Here is a 22,129-nt window from a genome sequence, read left to right on the forward strand (position 1 = left end):
TAAATTTTTCAGACATAAAACTGTAGATATAACTATCCTCCCTTCACTGTGTATCTGTGAAGTTACTTTTCAGGAGCCAAGGATAATATTTTCCTTATTCATTTTCATCTTGTTGGATTAATAAGCGCAATGCTTTAGCCTGGCAAGAGCTTTCTCAATTTTACTTAGCCCTCCTAGCTATGTGGCATTTGCATAGTTGATGAACAACTGGTAAAAAAGATGTTGGCTCACAACATGACTAATATGGAAATGTTAAACATGACTGCACATGTATAACAACATATCAGACTATTTGCTGTCATTGAGAGGTGGTAGGGAAGGGAAGGAAGCAGAAAAATGTGAAACTCAAAGGCTTACAAAAAAAATGAATGTTGAAAATTATATTTTCATATAAACCAAAATTAATTAAATAACATTAAAAAAAAAGTGGCTCAGAATGAGTAGATTTCAGAACCACAACTTAAAAGAGAGTAATAGCACCTGGTCAGGGGTGGAGGATGTCCAGGCTGGTAAGAATGTATTTCCTGACATCTTGAAAATCTAATAAAAAAAAAAAAAAAGACAGGGAAAGGAGAAAACTGTTTATGTATATTTAGCAAGCTAGATAAAAATAAAGAGTAGCTATAATTAAGGAAGAATAGGAGTTCATAAGAATCACAATAAGAGATCAAGAATGGAGGTATTAAAAACATAGGGATTCAAATATTTATATACAAATAATTATCATTTGAGGGTAAAGAGCAGGAGAACCAGAGGTCTTAATATGAGGAGGATAGTTTGACCCTAAACGTATCACTGAGACTTAGTGGAATAGAGTCTATGACTGGAATATGGCTCTAGGTGGATCTATTTTGTTCAAAAGTAATAGGATGTGTTTAAGGGAGTAGAATGATATATTAGAAAGACAGAGTTGTATATGGAGGGGTCTGGAAGTGAGAAATGGGGAAAAATGATGGAAAGTTTTTGGATGAAGAGCATTAAAGAGAAAAATAATTTCATTTATAGGATACTATCAAGCAACAAGACAGAAAGAGAAAATTAGTGGGAAGACTCAGGAACAGAACATATCTGACACAATGGCACTGAATAGCAATGTTAGGGGTTTTCAATTATCTAAAAATCTACCAGAACAGAAACAAAGGAAGGGCAGGTAGAACCCCATGGACTAAAATTCTTATAAGGAAAGTCATCCCCAGAGGGATGGGGAAATTCCAGAAAAGATTTCTGAAGGTCTAAAGGAAAACAATTCCAATAAACAGAAAAAAACAATAAGAATTATCTAAAGTCTGATGTGGATGCATAAGGGCCTTGACAATTACTTAGATTTTTGAAAACAAGGACAAAACAACAGAACATGCTGTTCAGTCATTTCCAGTCATGGCCATCTCTATGTGACCTCATTTGGGGTTTTCCTGGCAAAGAAGCTGAAGTGGTTTGCCATTTCCTTCTCCAGCTCATTTTACAAATGAGAAGCCTGAAGCAAAAAGGGCAAAGTGACTTGCCTAAGATCTCAAAGCTAAAACCTCAGGAAAATAAGTCTAACTTCATACCCAGTGCTTTACCTACTGCTTCACTTGGCTGCCCGAGGGCATAGGTAACAGAACACGAATATAAGGGCATAGCATTGGTTCCTTCTCTAAATTTATTTTCTTTATCTTGTTTCCTCTTCCACTTTGTCTCTAGATCCCAAATTAATTTAAGGTCTCTGATCTATCCTTACAAGTGTTTACAAGTATGAGATCAACTGGGCAACTATTCTAGTTAGTCCTGTTAATTTTAGTAACTGAAATTCATCCCTAGGGCATATTAGGAGCTTCTTGAGTTTTACAAAATTAATCATGAGTCTTATTAATAAAATGTCTTAAAGCCAACTGCAAAAAATATTTCTTTACTCTTAAATAAAAAGTACCTGCGTTTCTTCTGCACATGTTCATATCTGCCACTTGCCTCCAAGTATTAGTGGCAGGATCATACACTTCCACACTTTTTCTCACTAATGGTCCATCATGACCTCCCACAGCATAGAGTAAGTTGTTTAACACTCCAACCCCTAGAAAACACAAATTGAAGTGAACTGTAGTCCAGTCACAGTTGTGCTCATAACACATCATCCCATGCCCCAGAACTGATTCACAAATACATGTTAACATTTACTGGTTCAGGCAACAGCTTGCTCAGGGATTGTAAATTTTTACAATTTATAAATGAGACTGGTGGGATACAAGGGAAATGGGGATCCCAAAAGGAGATCCCATTGCTAGGGCTCTAAAATAAAGGCACCACACTGAATGAGCCACAGAAAACAAGGTGGAGTCATCAACATTGGTATTTTATAATTTTTTCTAGATAGTACAAAGAAATGCCAGTGGTGGACTTCAGAAAGCCTGGAAATACTTTCATGAACTGATGCTGAGTGAAGTTAGTAGAACCAGAAAAACAATGCACAATATTACGCATATTATGAGATGATTAAATATAGTACCTTAAACTTAGTACCTCTCAGCAGTTTAGTGACCGAGGACAATTTAAAAGACGTGTGGTTGAAAATACCATCCACATCCAGAGGAAAAAACTATCGAGTTTGAATGCAGATCAAAGCATAATATTTTCACTATTTAAAACTTGTTTTAAATTTTTTCCTCATGTTTTTTTCCCTTTAGTTCTTCTTCTTTTACAACATGACTAAAATGGAAATACGTTAAACATGATTACACATGTATATCCTATATTAGATTACTTGCTGTCATAGGATAGGGGGAAGGGAAGGAAGGGGAAAGAGAAAAATATGGAACTCAAAAGTCTTGGAAAAGGTGAATGTTGAAAACTATCTTTGCACACTGGAAGGAATAAAATAACATTCAAAAAAAAGGTGCCAGTGAATCATCTCTTCCATCTTGAAGCCACCCCTTGGGGATCAGGTGCTCACTTGAGGCTGTGTTTACCTGCTCCACTTCTGCGGGTGCTCATTTCTGAGATATAGCTCCACTCATTTGTGGCCGAGTTATAACATTCCACGGTGCTGAGACATTGCCGGGATGCTCCATCATACCCCCCCACGGCGTATAACAAGCCTGGAAGCAGAATCACATAGTAAGCCAGATTTGTAAAAAATACTAGCTAAGAAAAATTAGAATTGTTCTTCTCCTTCAATGAAAATATGAGTTCTTCCTTGATAATATAAACAGTCAATTTTGTATACAAAATATGTTTTTTAAAGTATCATCTAATAATAATAATACTATTTCTTAGAAATGAAGGGTAATATGTGGAAAGCTGGAAGGGATATCAAAGGCCATATGATCAAACCTCTTCATTTTACATATGAGGAAACTGAGGCAGAGGGAGGATAAATGACTCATCCAAAGCTATGACCCTGAATAAGGTAATAAATTAACAAACATTTATTAAGAGCTTACAATTTGCCAGGCAATGTGTTAAGCATTAAGGTTACCAAGAAGAGCAAGAAACAGTCCTATCCTCAAGGACCTTACAGTCTAAATAAAGTAGCATGCAAAGGACTATGTATGACCTATACTCACCATCATAGGGAAGGGAGAAAGATGGAAAAATGTGAAACTCAAAAGCTTACAAAAATAGATGAATATTGAAAACTATCTTTGCATGCAATTGGAAAAAATAAAATAACATTTAAAAAGGTGATATAAAACCAAAGATTACAACAACAAAAGACTATGTACTAGCAAAATATATACAGAATGACTTGGGGGAGGGAAAGGTTGTAGTATCTGCGGGGGATAGTATTAAAAAGCATGGAGGCAGGGGATAGGGAGGGATGTGGGAAGGACAGGAAGGCCAGTGCTGATGGATCTCTGAGAATGTGGAGGGAGGCAAGATCCTGGGTCTTATTCTAGAATTCTAGAATTAATTCTAGAATTAATCTCTGACCTAAACTCTCAGCTTTCACTCACTCCCCTTTGTAATACTATGTTCTTTATTTTTCTGATTCTTCTGCCCTCCCTTGCTATTAGTGCATCCACACCCCTCCATCACTACCAGCACCATATACTGATGACATTTTTCCTTTTCTGCAAGATCCAGAAACATTCCCTGATCCCTGCCCAGATGGAAACAATCTTTCCTTCCTCGGATATCGCATTGGGTTCTGTTTGGCTATCTGCTTTGCATATTCTGATTTGTATTACAGTGATTTGTGGATAGCACCTAGATGGTGTGGGGGATTAAGCCTGGACCTGGAATAAGAAGACCTGAATTCAACTCTTGCTTCAGACTTTTAACTGTGTGACCATGAGCAAGTTATTTAACCTATGCCTGACTCAGTTTCCTCATCAGGATTGTTGTGAGAACAAAACGAGATAACATTTTTAAAGTGCTATTTAAATGCTAGCTATCCCCCAGAATAGAACAACCTTTTTGAAGGCTGCTATTAGTTTTATTCTGTCTTTGACTCCTGGTGTTTTGCCCATGGCAGGTAATCAATAAAATATTCATTGAACTGAACTGATAGACTGATCCATTCTGGGATGCCTGCAGGTGGTGTTATCCTACGGGTGGCAATATATCTTTTTCACTGATGATATGGATGAAATGTAGTTTACTAATGACACTTTTGCCACTAGGAGAGAGATTAGCATAATGGAAAAGAAAATTAAAAACCCAAATCCTCTAAGTCAAATGGAGAAAAACTTCAAAACAATGTCGAATAAAGGCTGGCCCAGCTCATGCAAGATATTACAAGTAGGAAGGAAAAATCCAATGCACAAATCTGTTCTTAGTAAAAATAAGTCAGTGAGAAATACAGCTGCCTTTGCCTTTAGACTTAGGACAACTCTAAATTTGCACTCACTGTTACTTAACTTTTTCTAAAAGTCCCTTGTGTTTACCAGTAATGGTAACATTTGGAATAAAAGAAATAGCACTAATCTCTGTAAGTTAAGAAATTAGGTTTCATAACAGTTCTGCCAATCAACTAATCAGGTGCCTTTCAACAAAGTCTTCTACCTCTCAGGGTCTCAGTTTCCTCAACTGTAAAATGAGAGTAGGACAAAATGGTTTCTGAGAGCTTTGATGGCTCTGTTGTCCTTTCCAACTCTTAAAATAAGATTATATAAATAAAATAAGATTCTAGAATATGAAAGAAAGTCCCATTCTGCTCACCCCTAAGATTCAGAAAACCATGTGCTAGAATTAGAAAGTGGAGGCTCAAATGAAAGCCTTACTAGTACGTACCTCCAACAACCCCAACACCAACGCTACTCCTCCTGGTATTCATTGGTGCGACATGAAACCATTCATTAGCCTTCATGTTATATGCTTCCACAGATGACAAACCTGCAATAAATCCCAATATATCACTATTCTTTTCAAATTTCTCAAAGCCAACACCATCATCTGAATATTATTTGGGGCTTTATTTCTTCTTCTAAAATTTAAAATAATTGTTTTTTTTAAAATATGAATTGTTGGGGGCAGCTAGGTGGTGCAATGGATAGAGCAATGCCTTGAAGTCAGGAGGACCCAAGTGCAACCCAGTTTCAGACTCTTGATACTGACTATGTAACCCTTATGTAAATCACTTAATCCCATTGCCTCGCCAAAAAAACAAATAAATAAATAAAAATATGAATTGTTTCAGGGCTATTTAAATTAAATTCTGGGCCAAAATATTTTGTGCCAATTAGAATAATATGAAGAGAAAGAAAATAACAATATATAACTAAGAGTCAGGAAGTTCCTGGGTTCCCCCCTCTAAGACTGGAGGTTATGTGACCTAAATGGGTGTGCCAAGCAACTCTCAAGGATTATAAATTACAGATTGGGTAAAGATCATCCGGAGCCAAGGGAATTTTCTCATCAAGCTTTCCTTATACCAAATAATCAGAGGCCTAGATCATAACACACAAATAGATAAGGTATAGAGGGTAAAGAGCAAGCTTTGAAGTCAGGAGATAGGTTAAATTCTTCCCTTAGGTAAAATATAGTTGTGTCATTTAAGCTTTCAGTGACCTCCCAGCAATTTTCTAAGACTACTAATTACAGATTAGTTGCCAATCTGCCCCCACTGAGAAAATCACAGGTCTAGGTTAAAAAAAAAAATTCTTGTACATATCATTAGTACTCATATTATAAAATTATTTGAGAAAATCCTCATAATTTTTTTAAATGAAACTTCTAAATTATTAGCCTGATATTACTCATTTGTCTGTCTTGACCATGTGAGTGACCAAAGGAGAGAAGACCCAGGACAAAGTTTACCTGTACTTCCATCAAATCCCCCAACTGCATACAACAAGCCATTTAAGACAGCAGCTCCTAATGTGCTCCTCCGATCTCGCATGTTAGCGACACTGGTCCACTGATCTTTAATTGGATCATAGGAATCAACAGTTCGAACTCTTAACGAACCATTGAAACCGCCCACAGCAAAAACGAGGCCAGACATGTAGACCATACCTGTAGCAAAAAGGAACACATCTATCAAACTCCATGTATCACAACTGGATGAAGATTGCTTTGTGACCTTTCAAATGCTGATACTCAATGAAACACTAGCTGAACATGTCTTGAGAATTACTGCTCACTCGCATGCTTTGATAATTACTGAGTTTTTAATTTTTTTCTATAAGAATCTTGGAGACATTCTACAACATTCTATACAAGGTACAAAATATTGTGGTATGAATTTCAAGCACCATTTAATTGTGACTTTTTCAAGAATATGTATAGATTTAAAATACTGCATATTATTCCTTCATTTTTCTATATTTGAATCTGAACTACCCCTTTTGTATGTTTTCTACTTTGAACCTCTTGTGTTTTATAGCTTTTTAAAATAGTTTTTAATTTAAATAAATTTAAATTATTTAAATAATAGTTTTATTAAATTTATAGGACATGCTTTCATGTATCATGGGAAGAAGCTCAATAACAATTAGGGCATGTACTTGCCGAAGAAACATCTATACCACCCAGTGCGGCTACACTGATTTTCCTAAAATAGTATTTTGATCATGTCAGTCTCTGTTCAAAAGGGTTCCTACCAACAAGAATCTTTTTGTTCTACCCAAAGAGCTTATTTACTATATGATAAACATTTATTACTGTGTAACAGGCATAATGTCAAGCACTGGGGGATAAAATTAATAAAAAGACAGTCCCTGCCCTCATGGAGTTTAACAATCTAAGCCTGATCCATAGTCTTCCTTGACAATTACAGTGGGAAGTGATCTCTCTCAATATAGAATTGTTGCTCTAACAATTTATTTGTAATGAATCAGGTCTTATGATGCCTTTTCTACTGTCTTAGCAAATATTTAAATTTTGTTTTTTTCACTTTCAAATATTTATATCTTCTTTCCCAAATAGATTCCATATTCCTAGTAGAACAGGACCTAAGATGAAATTCATTTATCCCACAAATATTTTACTGGCTATCATGTGATATCAGGTACTAAGCACTAGTTAAAGATTGTTGACAAGATATGATTCCTACTCTCACAGAACTTAAAATTTTTATTTAGTATGCCTGACAATTACTAATGCAGTTCGTTGTCTTAAAAGTAGATATTTACTAAATAATGGCTTGATTTAAAGGATTTCAGAGTTGGGATGAACTGATCTCTATAGTTGAGTATGAAAGCTATAGCAATCAACTAATAGGTATTTATGAATGTACCAGCCACTGAGGATAAAAGTAAAAAGAATGAAAATTTCTACTTTCATGGAATGAGGAAACTGAGGCAAATAATTAAGTAACTTGCTCAGAGTCACAGAGCTTGTAAGTGTCTGATATCAGATGTAAACACAAGAAAATGAGTCTTCCTGACTCTCAGTCCAGCACTCTACCCACTGTGCCACCTTGAGGTGATCACCCTTTGAGGGTACTTTTAAAAGCTATAAAAATGAAAACCCCCCACCTGAGATCCTCACCTTTCCCTCAGATTTCCTGTTCAGGGACCCCTAGCCAGTCATTCTACATGTGCCTCTGAATCACATTGTCCACTAAGGACAGAAATTGAAGCTGCAATCCAATATAGCAGATGACCATTGTAACACGTACAATCATACACACTAATGGAATACTCTAAATCCATTATTAAGTACTACCAAAATCTGACTTAAATGTATTGTTGGATGAAATGCCAGCAATATAAAAACATTAAAATCCCCTTCAGGGTAGAAGGCGTGAATCCTTACAGTTCTGTAAACATATTTAGTATTCAGTTATGGGAGGCAAATTTTACTAGCCTCTGTGTCTGTTGTCTTCTTTGTAGCCATATGTAACAAGAAGCAAGGGAAGTGACTGCAGTCAAATTGCTTCTGAAACCTAGCTAAGTGTCCCTGTTCCCAAGAATTCCCAAATCTTGCAGCAAGGGTATCTACTATTAACTGACTCATCCCTCACTACCTACCTCATCTTACATCCAGATGGCACTTAGGATGTAAGGAACCAGGCAGCAAGGAAAGGATGAAGGAAAGAGGCAGATAGGTGGTGCAGTGAGTAGAGTATAGAACGCAGTTCAAATTCAGTCTCAGACATTTGATTTTTCCTAGTTGTATGACTCTGGGCAAGTCACTTAACCCTTGATTGTCACAAAAAAAAATGCAGGAAATTGCTAAAAAAAAAAATTATAGTAGACACCACTATAGACTGCAAAGGTGTTTCTGAAATTACCATTTAGTCAATGGACAATTTTAATACGAAATTTTTCCTATTGGAAAATCTTTTATTGGTTCCAAATCCCTTGATCAGCTTTCCATTGCAGAGGGATGGACATAGCACAAGTACCCATACCCGCTCGGCATCTCCTTGAAGGCAACTCAGCAACCTGATGCCATCGCTCCTCCTTGAAGTCATAGCATTCCACACTTCGAATAGCTTTCGGGGCTTGACCGCCAACCACCACTCATCAACTAGAAATATAAAAATAAGTATTCACTGTCATCTATTCACAGATTTTTTAAATGTCCTGCACAAGGTTTGGGGTAGAGAATTCTGGGACAATAAGGGTGGGAAGGGGAAAGGGGTAAGGATGGAAATGCCAAACTTCATACACACACACACACACACACACACACACACACACACACACACACACATATTTTGGGGGGGAGGGAGGCAAAGTAATTGGGGTTAAATTGACTCCATCCAGAGTCACACAGCTAGAAAATATCAAGTGTCTGAGGCTGAATTTGATTTCAAGGTCCTACTGATTCCATAAAGCAATATTTAATAAACATCAACTTGGAGGAGAAGGAAGAGCCTGGGATAAATTGCCTACTGCATGGTACATTTTGTAAAGAAGTTCAGAAACTATGATAAATTTCTTATATTTTAAGAAAAAACAGGATATAAGTGAACCCCCCTCCCCCCAAAAAACCCCAACCCATCAGTATATATTCAACCAAAGTATTCACGTGATATTCTAAGTGGATTCTATTTCCCCAAAGGTCAAAGGATTAAGTACTCTAATTATCTATATCAGAAGATGAATGTGAAATAAATAGGTTTGGGCTAAAGCAATGAGGTGAAAGGTCAAGCTGGGAAAAAGAAAGGAAAGATAGTGGAGAGGAAAATTTAAAAAACAACCAACCAACCAACCAATAAAATCAAAATGAGAGCTCTCAAGAGAACTTTCATATTGAATTCCACCTTCTATGTTCCCATGAGATAAAGGATAGAGATTTTTAGGAAGAACAATGACCACAGGCACAGTAGTCTCTTCTCTGAGTCTACAAGAGGAGATCAAACATATTCAATCCTATTCAAGCAAATATTTGTTGGTACCCAGGATTCACTTTGTATTATTTTAGATAGTGGAGGGCAGGAAGGAGGGAAATAAAATGTAAAAGACTGTCCTTGTCTTCAAAATGATCACCAATCATAAGATCCACATCTATGAGATGATTAAAGGATAATATAAGACAATATATAATCAACATGGGCTATGGGAAATCTGGGAAAGACAGGAAAGGCTTCCTAGAGGTCTAGACCTTGAAGAAAGAGGATAGGATAAGCTTTGTGGAGGTCTAGTTTCTTATCAGATTTGGAAACAAAATTAGTTTTCTTTTTACAGAGACTTTTACTATTTTCTGATGACTCTTGAGAAACAAAACTGTCACAAGAAAGAAATCATAATGTCAGCTATGTCATTGCAGAGAATGGCAAGCAGCTTGAGGAAAATAGGATGAAAGGAAACATAATGAAAACTGAAGGAAACAGAGTCAGAAAACTGACAATATGATAATATTTTTTGAGTGTCTACTGTTTTACTCAGGATTGTGAGAAGATAAGGGAGAAACAGAAGACAACACTTTTTTTTTTTTTTTGCAGGGCAATGGGGTTAAGTGGCTTGCCCAAGGCCACACAGCTAGGTTATTAAGTGTCTGAGGTCGGATTTGAACTCAGGTGCTCCTGACTCCAAGGCCAGTGCTTTATCCATTACGCCACCTAGCTGCCCCGACAACATTCTTAAGGGAAAAAAAAGGACCCACTTAACAGAGATCTCTGAGAAGATGAATGAAAATTAGTTATTTCTGTAATCTAGGCAGTTGAAGGAAACTTTAAAGTCCTTGGGGGAAAAAAGTGAAAGTTAAAGTATAAAATTATTTGGGTCCTACTATTCTACCAAAATTGAGTGCAAATGAATAGAATGAGACTGAGTTGTTCCCCTTCCATCTCCCAAAAAAGGAGAGAGACAAGATTTCCAAGATTACAGATTTCTACTTAATTGTGTTATCAACTGTGAACTGGGTATTATATACTACTTGGAGTTCAAATGTATGTCTCCCAGGCAGTTTTAAGTGGTATAGGTCCACTATTAACATATGCTTGTTGCAGATGAATAATTTTTCTTTAGGAAATTAATTTTGACATTCATAAAATATCAATAAATATATTAATTTATTTTACTTCTCACAAAAAAGGAGGTAGGGAGAGAAAAAGAAGGAAAAAAGTCAATATTTTCATCTATTAAGGACAGTAATATGCATGCAGAAGAGGTACTAAAAGCATAAGGAACTGCAAGTCAAAATAGACTGACAAAATAGAGATTAAAGGAAATAACTTTGGGAGAAAGTGAGAGCAGTGATAATTTGCATGAGGTGAGGAGCTTGTGATAAAAATTCACTCAAATGTCATTCAACAGTTGTTAGAAACTCTGAAGCTCTAATCTTTCAAAATTTCACAGTATCCCAGTTTTAAGAACACCATACTTACTAATGGAGGGAGGGAGAAAAAAAGGAAATGAAATGCTGTAACCAAAGCATGTATTTTGAACAAAAAAGTCACAGATGAAACAAACTTGATAGAGGTTTAAGTAAGAATTTAAGACCTTTTGAAGTCTGTCCTAAATTGTTTCCAACTCATTTCACTCTCGTGGGCTTGTATTTTTTTCATCTCTTGAAGATCAAGTATCAATGAGTATTTATATAGTGCTTTTGAAAAAATATTACCTCATTTGATTCTCAAAATATTGTTGGGAGATAGGTTCTATTATTATCCCCATTGGACGGATGAAAAAAGAAGCAAACAAAAAAAGTAGAAGTGATCTGATTCAGGGTCACCCCACTAATAAGTTTCTGAGACTGAATTTGAACTCAGATCACTGCGATAATAGGTCCAGAGCTCTAGTCACTGCATTTTTCTTCCCTTTCACATCCACAGTAACAATTTTAGCATATAAAAAAATGGACAGATACATAGCAATAAAATATCTTTATTTGTAAGAATATTTACAAGTCCTAGAAAGGCAGGGGATTAAAATAGGACAGAAAAAGTCATGGAATATATTAAGATGTGAAAACAAAGAAAAAAAACCATGACACCTAAAACACCCCCCAAGGTTTCTAAATAAGAATAAAAAAACTCTCAAAAACCAAAACTAAGGTCTGAGATATGAAAGCATTCACTCACATTAACATGATGAATCCACAGCAAAAAAAGCATAAATAAAATAAAACCAAATCCCCAAATAGCTACAAAAAAACAAACAAAATAATTCTGTTTAACTAAAAAAAAGAAAGGTTATGGGTAACTTAAAGACAAAGCCTGAAATATTTTTCACCAGAAGAATTCTTGCTCTTGGGCACTGCCTCATTACCTTCATTATCATGAACATTATATCACTAAATGTGGAAATGCAGGCAGATTTTTTTTTAAAGGCTCTGCTTCTATTAAGACTGTCCTTGAGATGATAAGCTGGGATCCTTACAGAGGACAAACTTTTAAGATGAGCTTGCTCTTGCTCTCTCAGAGTCTCTCTCTCTCTCTCTCTCCTCTCTGTCTCTCTCTCTCTCTCTCTCTGTCTTCTCTCTCTCGCTGTCTCTCTCTCTCTCTCTCTCTCTCTCTCTCTCTCTCTCTCTCTCTCTCTCTCTCTCTCTCACACACACACACACACACACACACACACCAGACAAATGTAATAGAACTGAGCATGGGACAGGTTCCTGAATCTCCAAGCAGATAGCTTTGCTTACAGAAAAATCAGACCAGGAATTGTGATTGGGAGCTAAGATCCCCAAACAGGAGAAGGAAACAGCACCTGGGAGTAAAGGTCAATGGCTCATTACAGGGGATTACAAGAATATTCTCCATTGAGTTAAAGAAAACAAAAATGAAGAAATTAAGAGATCTGTTAGCCCAGTGGATCCCAGATGAACAATCGAAGATGATACATATTCTTGGGAAGGGAGAGGGAGAGAAAAAAGGAGAAGAGAAGAGGGGAAGGGGAAAAGGAGGGTGGGGGGAGAAGAAAGGAAATGGAGGGTAGAGAGGGAAAAGGAACAGAAAAAGGGATGAGAAGAGAGGGGAGGGAAAAGAAAGAGTAGGAGAGGAGAAAACAAATAGACTTCAAATATTTGGCATTTTTTTCCCAAATACTATTCAAAGAATTTTAGGAAGTAACAAAGATAGGCCAGAAATGAGAGGTAAATGGAACAATAGAAAGTTCATTGGTAACTTAAAACTACAGCCAGTAACAAATGAATTAAATGTCAGAAAAGGAGTCAAGGAGGGTCTTATGCAATAGAGTGAAAAATGCTAGTGATAAAATAAACCTAATTAAAAGAGGTAGGTGGGGAGGAGAGCAAGAAAGGAAGGCTACATTTAAACTGGTCAAGAAATGGAAGTTTGGTTTTTTTTTAAACCTTTAACTTTTTGTAGGGCATTTTGAAAATGATAGTAAATAATATGGGAATCAAGGAACAATCGAAAGGTTAGCTACTGAAAAAAATTAAGAGAATATTTGGAAAAGGTGATCATTTATAAAATTAGTAGATTCAGTTGGCATGCATACTAATCTACAAAAGAGGCCTAGCAAATGTCCTTACTGATCCCACTTAGAATAATTTTTGCATAAAATCTTTAAGAACTGAGGAGAGATCAGAAAATTTGGAAAAAGGCTAACACTTATTTTTAACAATAGTAGAGGAAGTGAATGCCTTCAAAACTATGTTTTGGTAAGAATGCTCCATTTTTTGTGGTCCAGAAGTATAATTACATTAGTGTTTGGAATTTATGTGTAATTTAGGGTCTTAGCTACTTAGGACACTAAGAGATTAATAGGAATTAGAGGCAAAAACTTATAATCCAGGCCTTCTTGACTTCAAAACTGGTCTGCAAACCCCTGCATTCCTTTTTATATATTTTAAAATTTATAATTATTTTTACATCCCTTTCTATTTATTAAAAGTGAAATAAGTATTTTAAGGGGGGGGGGAAATCTTGCCAACTTCGGAGAGACAAAGGATTATAAATAACAGGGAGTAGGGGTATTTTTTTAAGTATACCTAATAAAGTTGCATGTGATACCAAAATCCATCAGTCAAATTGACCAGGTGAAATCTTTCTGGTTTAGAAACATTCTCATAAGTACTGAAATTTTATTCAAACTGCAATGTGCCAGTGGGCTGGAATTTATAAAGAATTAACCAGGAGGTGGTGTTGAAGTCCATTTCTAATTTAAAAAAATATATTAACTCTCTAGAAAGATGAATAAACAACACATTGTAGAAAATCTTCAGATGATTCTAAGTTTAGAGGTACTTATTAACATTGGAAAAAGATTAGAAAAATAATTATCAATATAGACTCTTGGGAAACTAAAAATATGGGCAAAACTACCCCCGTATAATTCAATTTGGAAAGAAGGAAAATGAATACATTGGAGAGAAACCATTAAAAACACTGAATTTACTGAGAAAAGTAATACTGGAGGGAGAGTTATAATTAAACACAAACACAAACACAGACACAAAGAAACACACTCACACAAAGACAAGATAATAATGGACAAAAAAATTAACTCATATTTCTTAATGCAATACAAACAAAAAGTCATAAAAGGGGTAGCAGATCAGAGTTTATCTTCCACATGTCCCTAGTGACATCATCTCCAAGATGTACCCCAATAAGGGCAGGGTCTTAGGTATTTATAAAGATTCAGATAGAGTGAAGAGAATCCCCACATGGAAAAATAACAACTTGAAAGGGGGTTTGGTTTGTTTATGAGGAAAAAACCAAGGCAGTAAAATATGAACAATTTTATTAAGGAGAAAATGAAAAGGGGACAACGTATCATAGATTTAAAGCTGAAAGAACTCTTAGAATTCCTTTACTACAACTCCTTCAATTTACAAATTAGGAAACAGGGCCAGAAAAGAAGAAGAGTGATTTGTCCAAGGTCATAGAGAACAAGACTATGGACAAATCCAATGTGAACTAATGTTAAATTTCTGAAATGCCTAATGCCTATGAGTCAGGAAAGTGAGAGATTGAAGGATTGAATGGATTAAAAAAGAGGGAATTTTGAACAATTTTGAAAACCAAAATAACTTTAAAAAAAAATGGGTCCATCTGAGAGAAATGGAAATAATTTTTTCATGTGAAATGGGGGAACCAAATAATCTTGTCTTATTTTGGTATGAAATAAGAGTTCTTAATCTTAGTATCTATGAACTTCTATTTTTAAAATATCATTTTTCAATATTGTTGGTTTCCTTTGAAATTTATTTTGTGCATTCCAAAATATAATTCTGAAAAGGAGTCCTGCATAAGCATAATCCGACTTCCAAAGGGGTCCCATTATATTCCCTAAATCAAGACCCCCCTCCAGTGGAAATCTAGGCTTCCATTTGAATAAAATATCTAATATACAGGAAGGGATGTTTTCTTCTGATTTGACAATTAGATTATTTAACTCTCCTTAGTTCTACACATAGATTGAATGAAATTCTCAAGAAGCCATGTACAAGACTTTGGACATGAGAGATGTTTGGTAATTTAGTACGGAAAAAACCTTGAGTCCAAAAAATTCTTATTCTCATGATATACAAGGAAATATATGTATGAGATATATCTATCTATATTCATACAAATGTATGAATATGTATATATATACACACACAATTACATATATAAAAATTACACACACACACACACACACATTTTTAAGGAAGCCAGAAAATCTTAGAAAGACAGATGTGACATGTAACTTAGCTATATACATATTTTCACATCTAGATGGTGCAGTAGATAGTAGGTAATTAATAAATATAGTAATTAATAATTAATTAATATAGTAGGTAATTAATAAATATTTGCTGATTAATTGAATTATTGGGTTTGAAATGTTAGATCTGGAGTCAGAAAGACACAAGTCCCAGCCTCAGACACTTCCTAGACAAGTCACTTAAAACTGCTTGCCCCTCAGTTTTCTCAACTGTATAATGGGGTTGCTGTAAAGATAAAATGAGATAATGAGTGCCTAACACAGAAATGATGGGGCCAGAGAGGACCGCCTGAAATAATAGCTCCTACTTTGGGCAGGCTCATGGGTGTTCTCAGCCGAGTCCGGGCACTCTTCATTAGTGTGCGCTGCTCCAGAGGGGCAGCAGGTGGTACTTCATGGCTTCAATGAGGTAATCTTTGCAGGCGCTGCTGTTCTTCACTAGGGTTTCCTCTTCCACTCTCTAAAAAAAAAAAAAGACACAGTTTGGCATGTTCCATTAGAGATGGGGAAGTGATAGGTGGAAGACAGGGCTTCTCCAAATACAACAAAAGATAACAACATCCCAAGGAAACATCATCTGAAAATGGAGCCAAGAAGGCAGGAGAAGAAAATTTAAAAAGCTATCTCAAAAACTGCTAAACTAAAGGGCCTGCTGGGGAAAAGACAGATGAGGGAATAGTATGCTGGGGGAAAAGATAGATGAGGGGAATAGTATGCTGGGGAAAAGATAGATGAGGGAATAGTATGCTTTTCAGTGTTTAACAACCAGCTCTCTTCAGGGGAAAGAAAAGGTGTCACACACACACACACACATACCACACACACACACACACACGATATTTATAAGCTTAATCTACATTAACATATTCTTCATTACTTTCTTAAATATAGGCAATCCACAAAGCAGTAATCAAAGCCTGATTTGTAGTATTTGTTGATTTCCAAGATGTCAGTCTCACACTGACAATTTAACAATGGGCTTTCTAGCTGGTACAAATTAGAAGAAGACAAGGGAAGAAGAGGGAAACACAATATTGTGTGAATACTGGAAAAAGCATCACTTCCATATTAATTTTATTATTATATTATTTGTAATAATATATTAGCCATACATAATTAAAATTTTATTATAATATTAATTTTAAAATGAAGTCAAATAGTAAGAGGCACAAAGTCCCTAGCAGGAAAGCTATGACTGGGTCAAATAAAACTCACATGAAGCATATAAAATAAATTATCCAAAAAAAATTTTAGAAATATTTTTAAACACTATTTCCCCATTATAAGTAATTAGTATCCCTTGCTATAATTAGTTTTAGAATCAGGAAAAATCTTTAAAAGATTAAAGAAGTTACATCTCAAATGGGATACTGTAACCTCAACTGCCCTCATCACCCCTTGGCAGTCCACTGAAATAAACCTCCTCATCTTTTTGGCTGTCTATATACTCTGGTCACTGATAGATCCCTTCCAATGAAACTCAGGATTTTGTCCCTGTGTTTTGGCGGATGAGCTTTCGCCTCATCTTCCCTGCACTTAGGATTTCATGCCATTCCAACATTTCCAAAAGGTGATGCCTTGTGCAAACTCTCCCCTTTTTTCTACCCCACCCCACCAATGTTATTTGTCACCCCCCAGGAGAATTAGAAGTTCACTGAGGGCAGGGAGTGCTTACAAAGCACTTTACTTTTACAAAGTAAAACTTTTTTTCAGCTTATCTCATGTCAGTGATTACATGATATAAGTGACAACATATCTGTGACTCCGAGAATATAGAAAAATTAGCTTCAGATCTGTTCCCTATAGAGAGTTGAAATTAGTATGAATTAATTCAATGACTCTGATTCATGAAATTAAAAGAAACACATTTTAAGTATGTTGTTCAACCAAGAAAGGACAAAGTTTTCAATTTTGTAGGGGTGTAATTAAGGTTGAATTTATTCCTCTTTATTCAAAGTAAATTATGTTTCCTCAGCTAGAAATTACTGATATAATTACATATGACAGTTTTAAATAATTACATTTCATGGTAATTTTAATTAACACTGGCCTCAATTTATTTCTTCATTTCGAGGGATAGACATCCCTTTGAAGAGTTATATTTCCATAGTCAAAAACAGGAGCCTGTTAAAAAGCAAATAAAATAAGACTACACCAGTGATGCACAGTGATTGTTTCAAAGGAAATACTACTACCCAAACCAGAAAAGTCAAAATCAAGGAAGAGGCTGAGAATGGGATCTGGTCTTGAAGGCAGATGGGCCTAGGATCAGTGTGATGATGGACACAGTAAGATCAGACCCATATGGCTGTAGGGGTGACAAAATGGTACCTCCTATTCAGTCTTTGGAGCATCTTCTATTGGGTTGCCCTTTGGGCCTGCGACCCAGAGTTAAAAGTTTTCTGTTCTGCATCTAAGTTGGCTTACCTGAACTAAATATTCCCGGGGAAGCAAAGGTAGCCGTACATGCTCCATCAGTCGGGCCATCAGCTCCTGTCTTACATCTTTGTCATGGTTTACCCAAGCAATAACTGCTTCAAATACCTTCCAGAAAATAGAGGGGGGAAAAATCCAATCATGATTACCAGGTAAAATAACTAGGCTATTATTACTATAAGCAGGAAATTACTAGACCTGTGATTCCACTGATAAAGAGAACTCCAGGAAAAATTTGCTCTTCCAAAGTAATTTTCCTTATGTGAAGGCCTGACCTCACACCCCTATTCAATAAACAGCAAAGGTTCCCTTTGGTATTTAAAGTCTTAACAACCTGATCTCTTCCTAATTTGCTGACTATATATATATATATAACTCTTGAGCCCAGGTCTTCCCACTATCTGTCCATTATACAACACTGTGTGGAGTATAATAATCCAGGACTGCATCTTACAAGCAGACAGCATTTACTCATTCAATGATACTCAAATTCAGATTTTTAATGAACCTCAAAAATTCCATTTCCTCTCATTATTTTACATTGTAGAAATGACAGAATTTGACCTAATCTTCTCATGATCTAATCTTCTCAAACTTGGGAAATACCAACGATGACTCACTGAAATGATTTATTTTCAAATCATTTTTCACAGGTTGAACTTGGTTCTGCTTATCTAATCTAAATTTTACCTTCCTTTAATATAAGGATAATTAGGTTTCCAAAATAATCTGGAATTGCTAAATCTTTATAATAAACATCTTCTATCTTTTTCCATGAAGCCTACATCCCAATATATTGACTGCCACACCAGCGTTTCTTTAAGCTAGAGAAAACCATATTCTGGATCACAGGCATTAAACTTCAAAGATCCATACTTTTGTTAAGTGACTTGCTCAGGGTCACACAATTAGTATATGCATACTCATATTTTGTTGACGATTCTAATTATCCTGCAGAATAAGATGAACTCTTCATTTTTCACAGTATTAAGCAGAGGCACTGTAGCTAGAAAGGTGAGCTCAGATTCAAGAAGAATTGGGTTCAAGTCCTGCATGTCCTATTCATACTATGTGACCTTGGACAAATCTCTTAAACTCGCAGTATTTTAGGCAATTCTCTAAAAGTACATAGAATATGCCAATTTTCTTCCCCTGATAATTTCTTATACCAGTGAAATCATAGGTTCAGTCTCTATCCCCATTACTCAATCAATTGATTAATCAGTAAATATTTCTACTCAACAGCTATGTGCCAGACTCTTCTCCAGGCACCTGGAAGATAAGAGCAAAGAATGAAACAATCACTATTTGAATTCATCTTGTGTGTGTGTGTGGGGGGGGGGGGGGAGACAGACAGATAGACAGTTAGGGACAGAGAGAGAGAGAGAGGAGAGAGAGAGGAGAGAGAGAGAGAGAGAGAGAGAGGCAGAGACAGAGACAGTCAAAGGCAGAGACAGATACATATACAGAGAGAGAAATAGAGAGAGAAAGACAGGGACAGAAAGAGGCAGAAACAGAGAGAGGAAGAGAGATGAAGAGATAAAGGGAGACAAGAGACAAAGGCAGAGACAGAGACGGACACATATACAGAGGGAGAGAGACAGAAAGAAAGAGACAGAGAGAATATGGGTAGATAAATGAATAGAAAGATTGGGAGGTAGAGATAAAGATGGAAAGATGGATGGATAGGTAGGTAGATAGATGGATATGGATGGATGGATGAGCAGGCAGGTTAGGTGAGTGAATGGATAGGATGGATATATGGACAGATAGGTAGGTAGATAGATAGGACTGCTAGATAAATAGATAGATGATGGATGTACACACACAGAACAGCGAAATACAAGGTAGTTTTGGAGGGAGGTCATGAACAATTGGAAGGATGAGAAGTCTTCACATAGAAAATGGTGCCTGAAGGGCATCATAAAAGAAGAGAAGGACTTTATGTGGTGAAAAGGAAGGAAGGAATACATTCTAGGTATGAGAATGTAAAAGCATGGTGACAGACTGTAGGAGTGTCATTAATGAAGAACAGAGTTCAGCTCATTCATTTTATAGATGGAAACTGAGGCAGAGAGAGGTTAAGTGATTGGTCCAGAGTCATATGGCTAGTGAGTATCTCAGTCAGCATTTGAACTCAGGTCTTCCTGATTCCAAGAGTAGTGCTCTAACCGCTTCACTGAGAGTAATATATTGTTAAATGACTCAACTAGGGTCACACAGTTAGGAAGTACCTGAGCCAAGATTTGAATTAGGGTCTCTCTGACTTGAGATACAAGCCTCTATTCACTTTAATACCTTGTTGCGTTGAGAAAAGCTAGCAAATAGCCTGTATGATACTTGTGGGAAGTTCTCTTTAACCCCTGCTATCTGGCAAACTATTCCATAATCTTTGCCAAGAATACCCTAAATAGAGTCATAAAAAAAGAGTCAGACATGATTGAAACAACAACACCTGACTTTTATTCCATGACTTGGAATTATTCTTGTGAAAGATGACGCCTCATGGCTTCTTCAACTTCCTTGAAATCTCTGCAGCATCAGACATCATGAAGCATCACCAATTTCTTGAACTTTTTCTCCTCACCTCTCTTTCGTTTCTGAGATACTGGTCTATTCTACTTTGGTCTGTGCCAATTCCTCAGTGACTTTTCCTATCTCCTTCACAAATTTTTCCTCCTCTCACCTTCATTTCCCTCAAGATAGAGGTATGTAAGATTTGTCTTTAGCTTTTGCTAACTTCCTCAGTCATCTCTTCTGTTCCCCTGGTCTTTGATATTGCTTCTATGCAAATCATGGAATCACAGAATTGGGAGAGTCCTCAGAGGTCACTGAGTCCAACCTCCTCATTTCACAGATTAGGAAATGGAGACTAATTTTTCAAAATCCTCTCTTTCTCTCTCTCTGGTAAATAGCACTTTATTTATTTATTTGTTTGTTTGTTTATTATTTATTTATTTGTGTGATGGCTTTTTTTGCAAGGCAATGGGGTTGAGTGATTTGTCCAAGGTCTCACAGCTCAGGTCCTCCTGACTCCTGGGCCAGTGCTCTATCCACTGTGCCACCTAGCTGCCCCTCAACATTTAGTTTTTATAAGATTTTGAGTTTATAATTTTTTCTCCTTTTCTCCCTCTGATTCTGCTCTCCCCAAGAAAGCAAGCAATCTGATATAGTTATACAAATAAACAATTTTCTACATTAGTCAAGTTGTGAAAGAAGAAATAGAATAGAAGGAAAACGTTATAAAAAGTAAAATAAAAATGAAAATAGTATGCTTTGATTGAGACTCTATAGTTCTTTGTCTGAATGTTGATTGCATTTCCCATCATCAGTCTTTTGGAGGTTGTCTTAGATTGATGAGAAGAGTTGTCAACTATGGTTTATCTTTTCACAGTGCTGGGGTTACTGGTGTATAATATTCTTCTGGTTCTGCTTACCTCACTCAACATCAGTTCATGTAAGTCTTTTCAAGTACTTCTGAAATCCACCAGTTCATTTCTTAGAACAACAGTATTGCATTATATTCTCACACCACAACCTGTTCAGCCAATTGATGGGCATTTCAGGGTCTGCTCTTTCAAAAGAGCTTTTGCTATGTCTACATATGTTCATTCTTTTCTAACTCTTGACACCAAATGCCTTCTGTCTGACTAATGCAATAATCTCTGATTGCTATTCCTGCCAGAAGCACTGTTTGCAATCCACCTTTCACATCCAGACCAGTTTTAACTCATTTTTATGTAAAGATATGAAGATGGCATTCCACTAACTCAAAATCCTTTCATGTCCTCCTACTACTCACTTGAATAAATCATGAATTCTATAGCCCTGAATTGAAGCATCTCCTTCATCCATAAATGAACCCAAAATAACCTTTTAATCTTATATCCCATAAATCTTCAACATGAATTCTAAATTTCAGACAACATAAATCAGTTGCCCTTTACTGAACATCAATTGCATTTTCTGTTTTTATTCCAAGAGAATTTACATTTTATTTATTTTTTAATTTTTTATGGACAACATGGAATAAAAGAAGCATTTCCATAACACAGTATACTTAAAAATGATGCTTGCACATGAAATTGCAATCATATTGTGTACAATTTGCTATTCCTTTTAATTATAAAGTTATCATGTAAATGTTTTACTTTCCCAGTCCCATCCTAGAGATGACTATTAGACACAAATATATATGTATGTGT

General features: G+C 36.0%; 1 protein-coding gene across 1 annotated transcript in view; it reads right to left on the reverse strand.

The window, feature by feature from the left end:
• LOC141517720 (kelch-like protein 2) overlaps positions 1-22,129 on the reverse strand; it is a 139,329-nt gene that overhangs the window by 15,233 nt on the left and 101,967 nt on the right. The window contains 9 exon segments of the mRNA XM_074229014.1: positions 1,910-2,050; positions 2,943-3,071; positions 5,209-5,310; positions 6,235-6,432; positions 8,774-8,884; positions 11,138-11,144; positions 15,797-15,865; positions 15,868-15,948; positions 17,916-18,032. Of these exon segments, the coding sequence (XP_074085115.1) occupies positions 1,910-2,050; positions 2,943-3,071; positions 5,209-5,310; positions 6,235-6,432; positions 8,774-8,884; positions 11,138-11,144; positions 15,797-15,865; positions 15,868-15,948; positions 17,916-18,032 (955 nt within the window).

The sequence above is a fragment of the Macrotis lagotis genome, chromosome 3, assembly GCF_037893015.1.
Source record: "Macrotis lagotis isolate mMagLag1 chromosome 3, bilby.v1.9.chrom.fasta, whole genome shotgun sequence".
Lineage (NCBI taxonomy): Eukaryota > Metazoa > Chordata > Mammalia > Peramelemorphia > Peramelidae > Macrotis > Macrotis lagotis.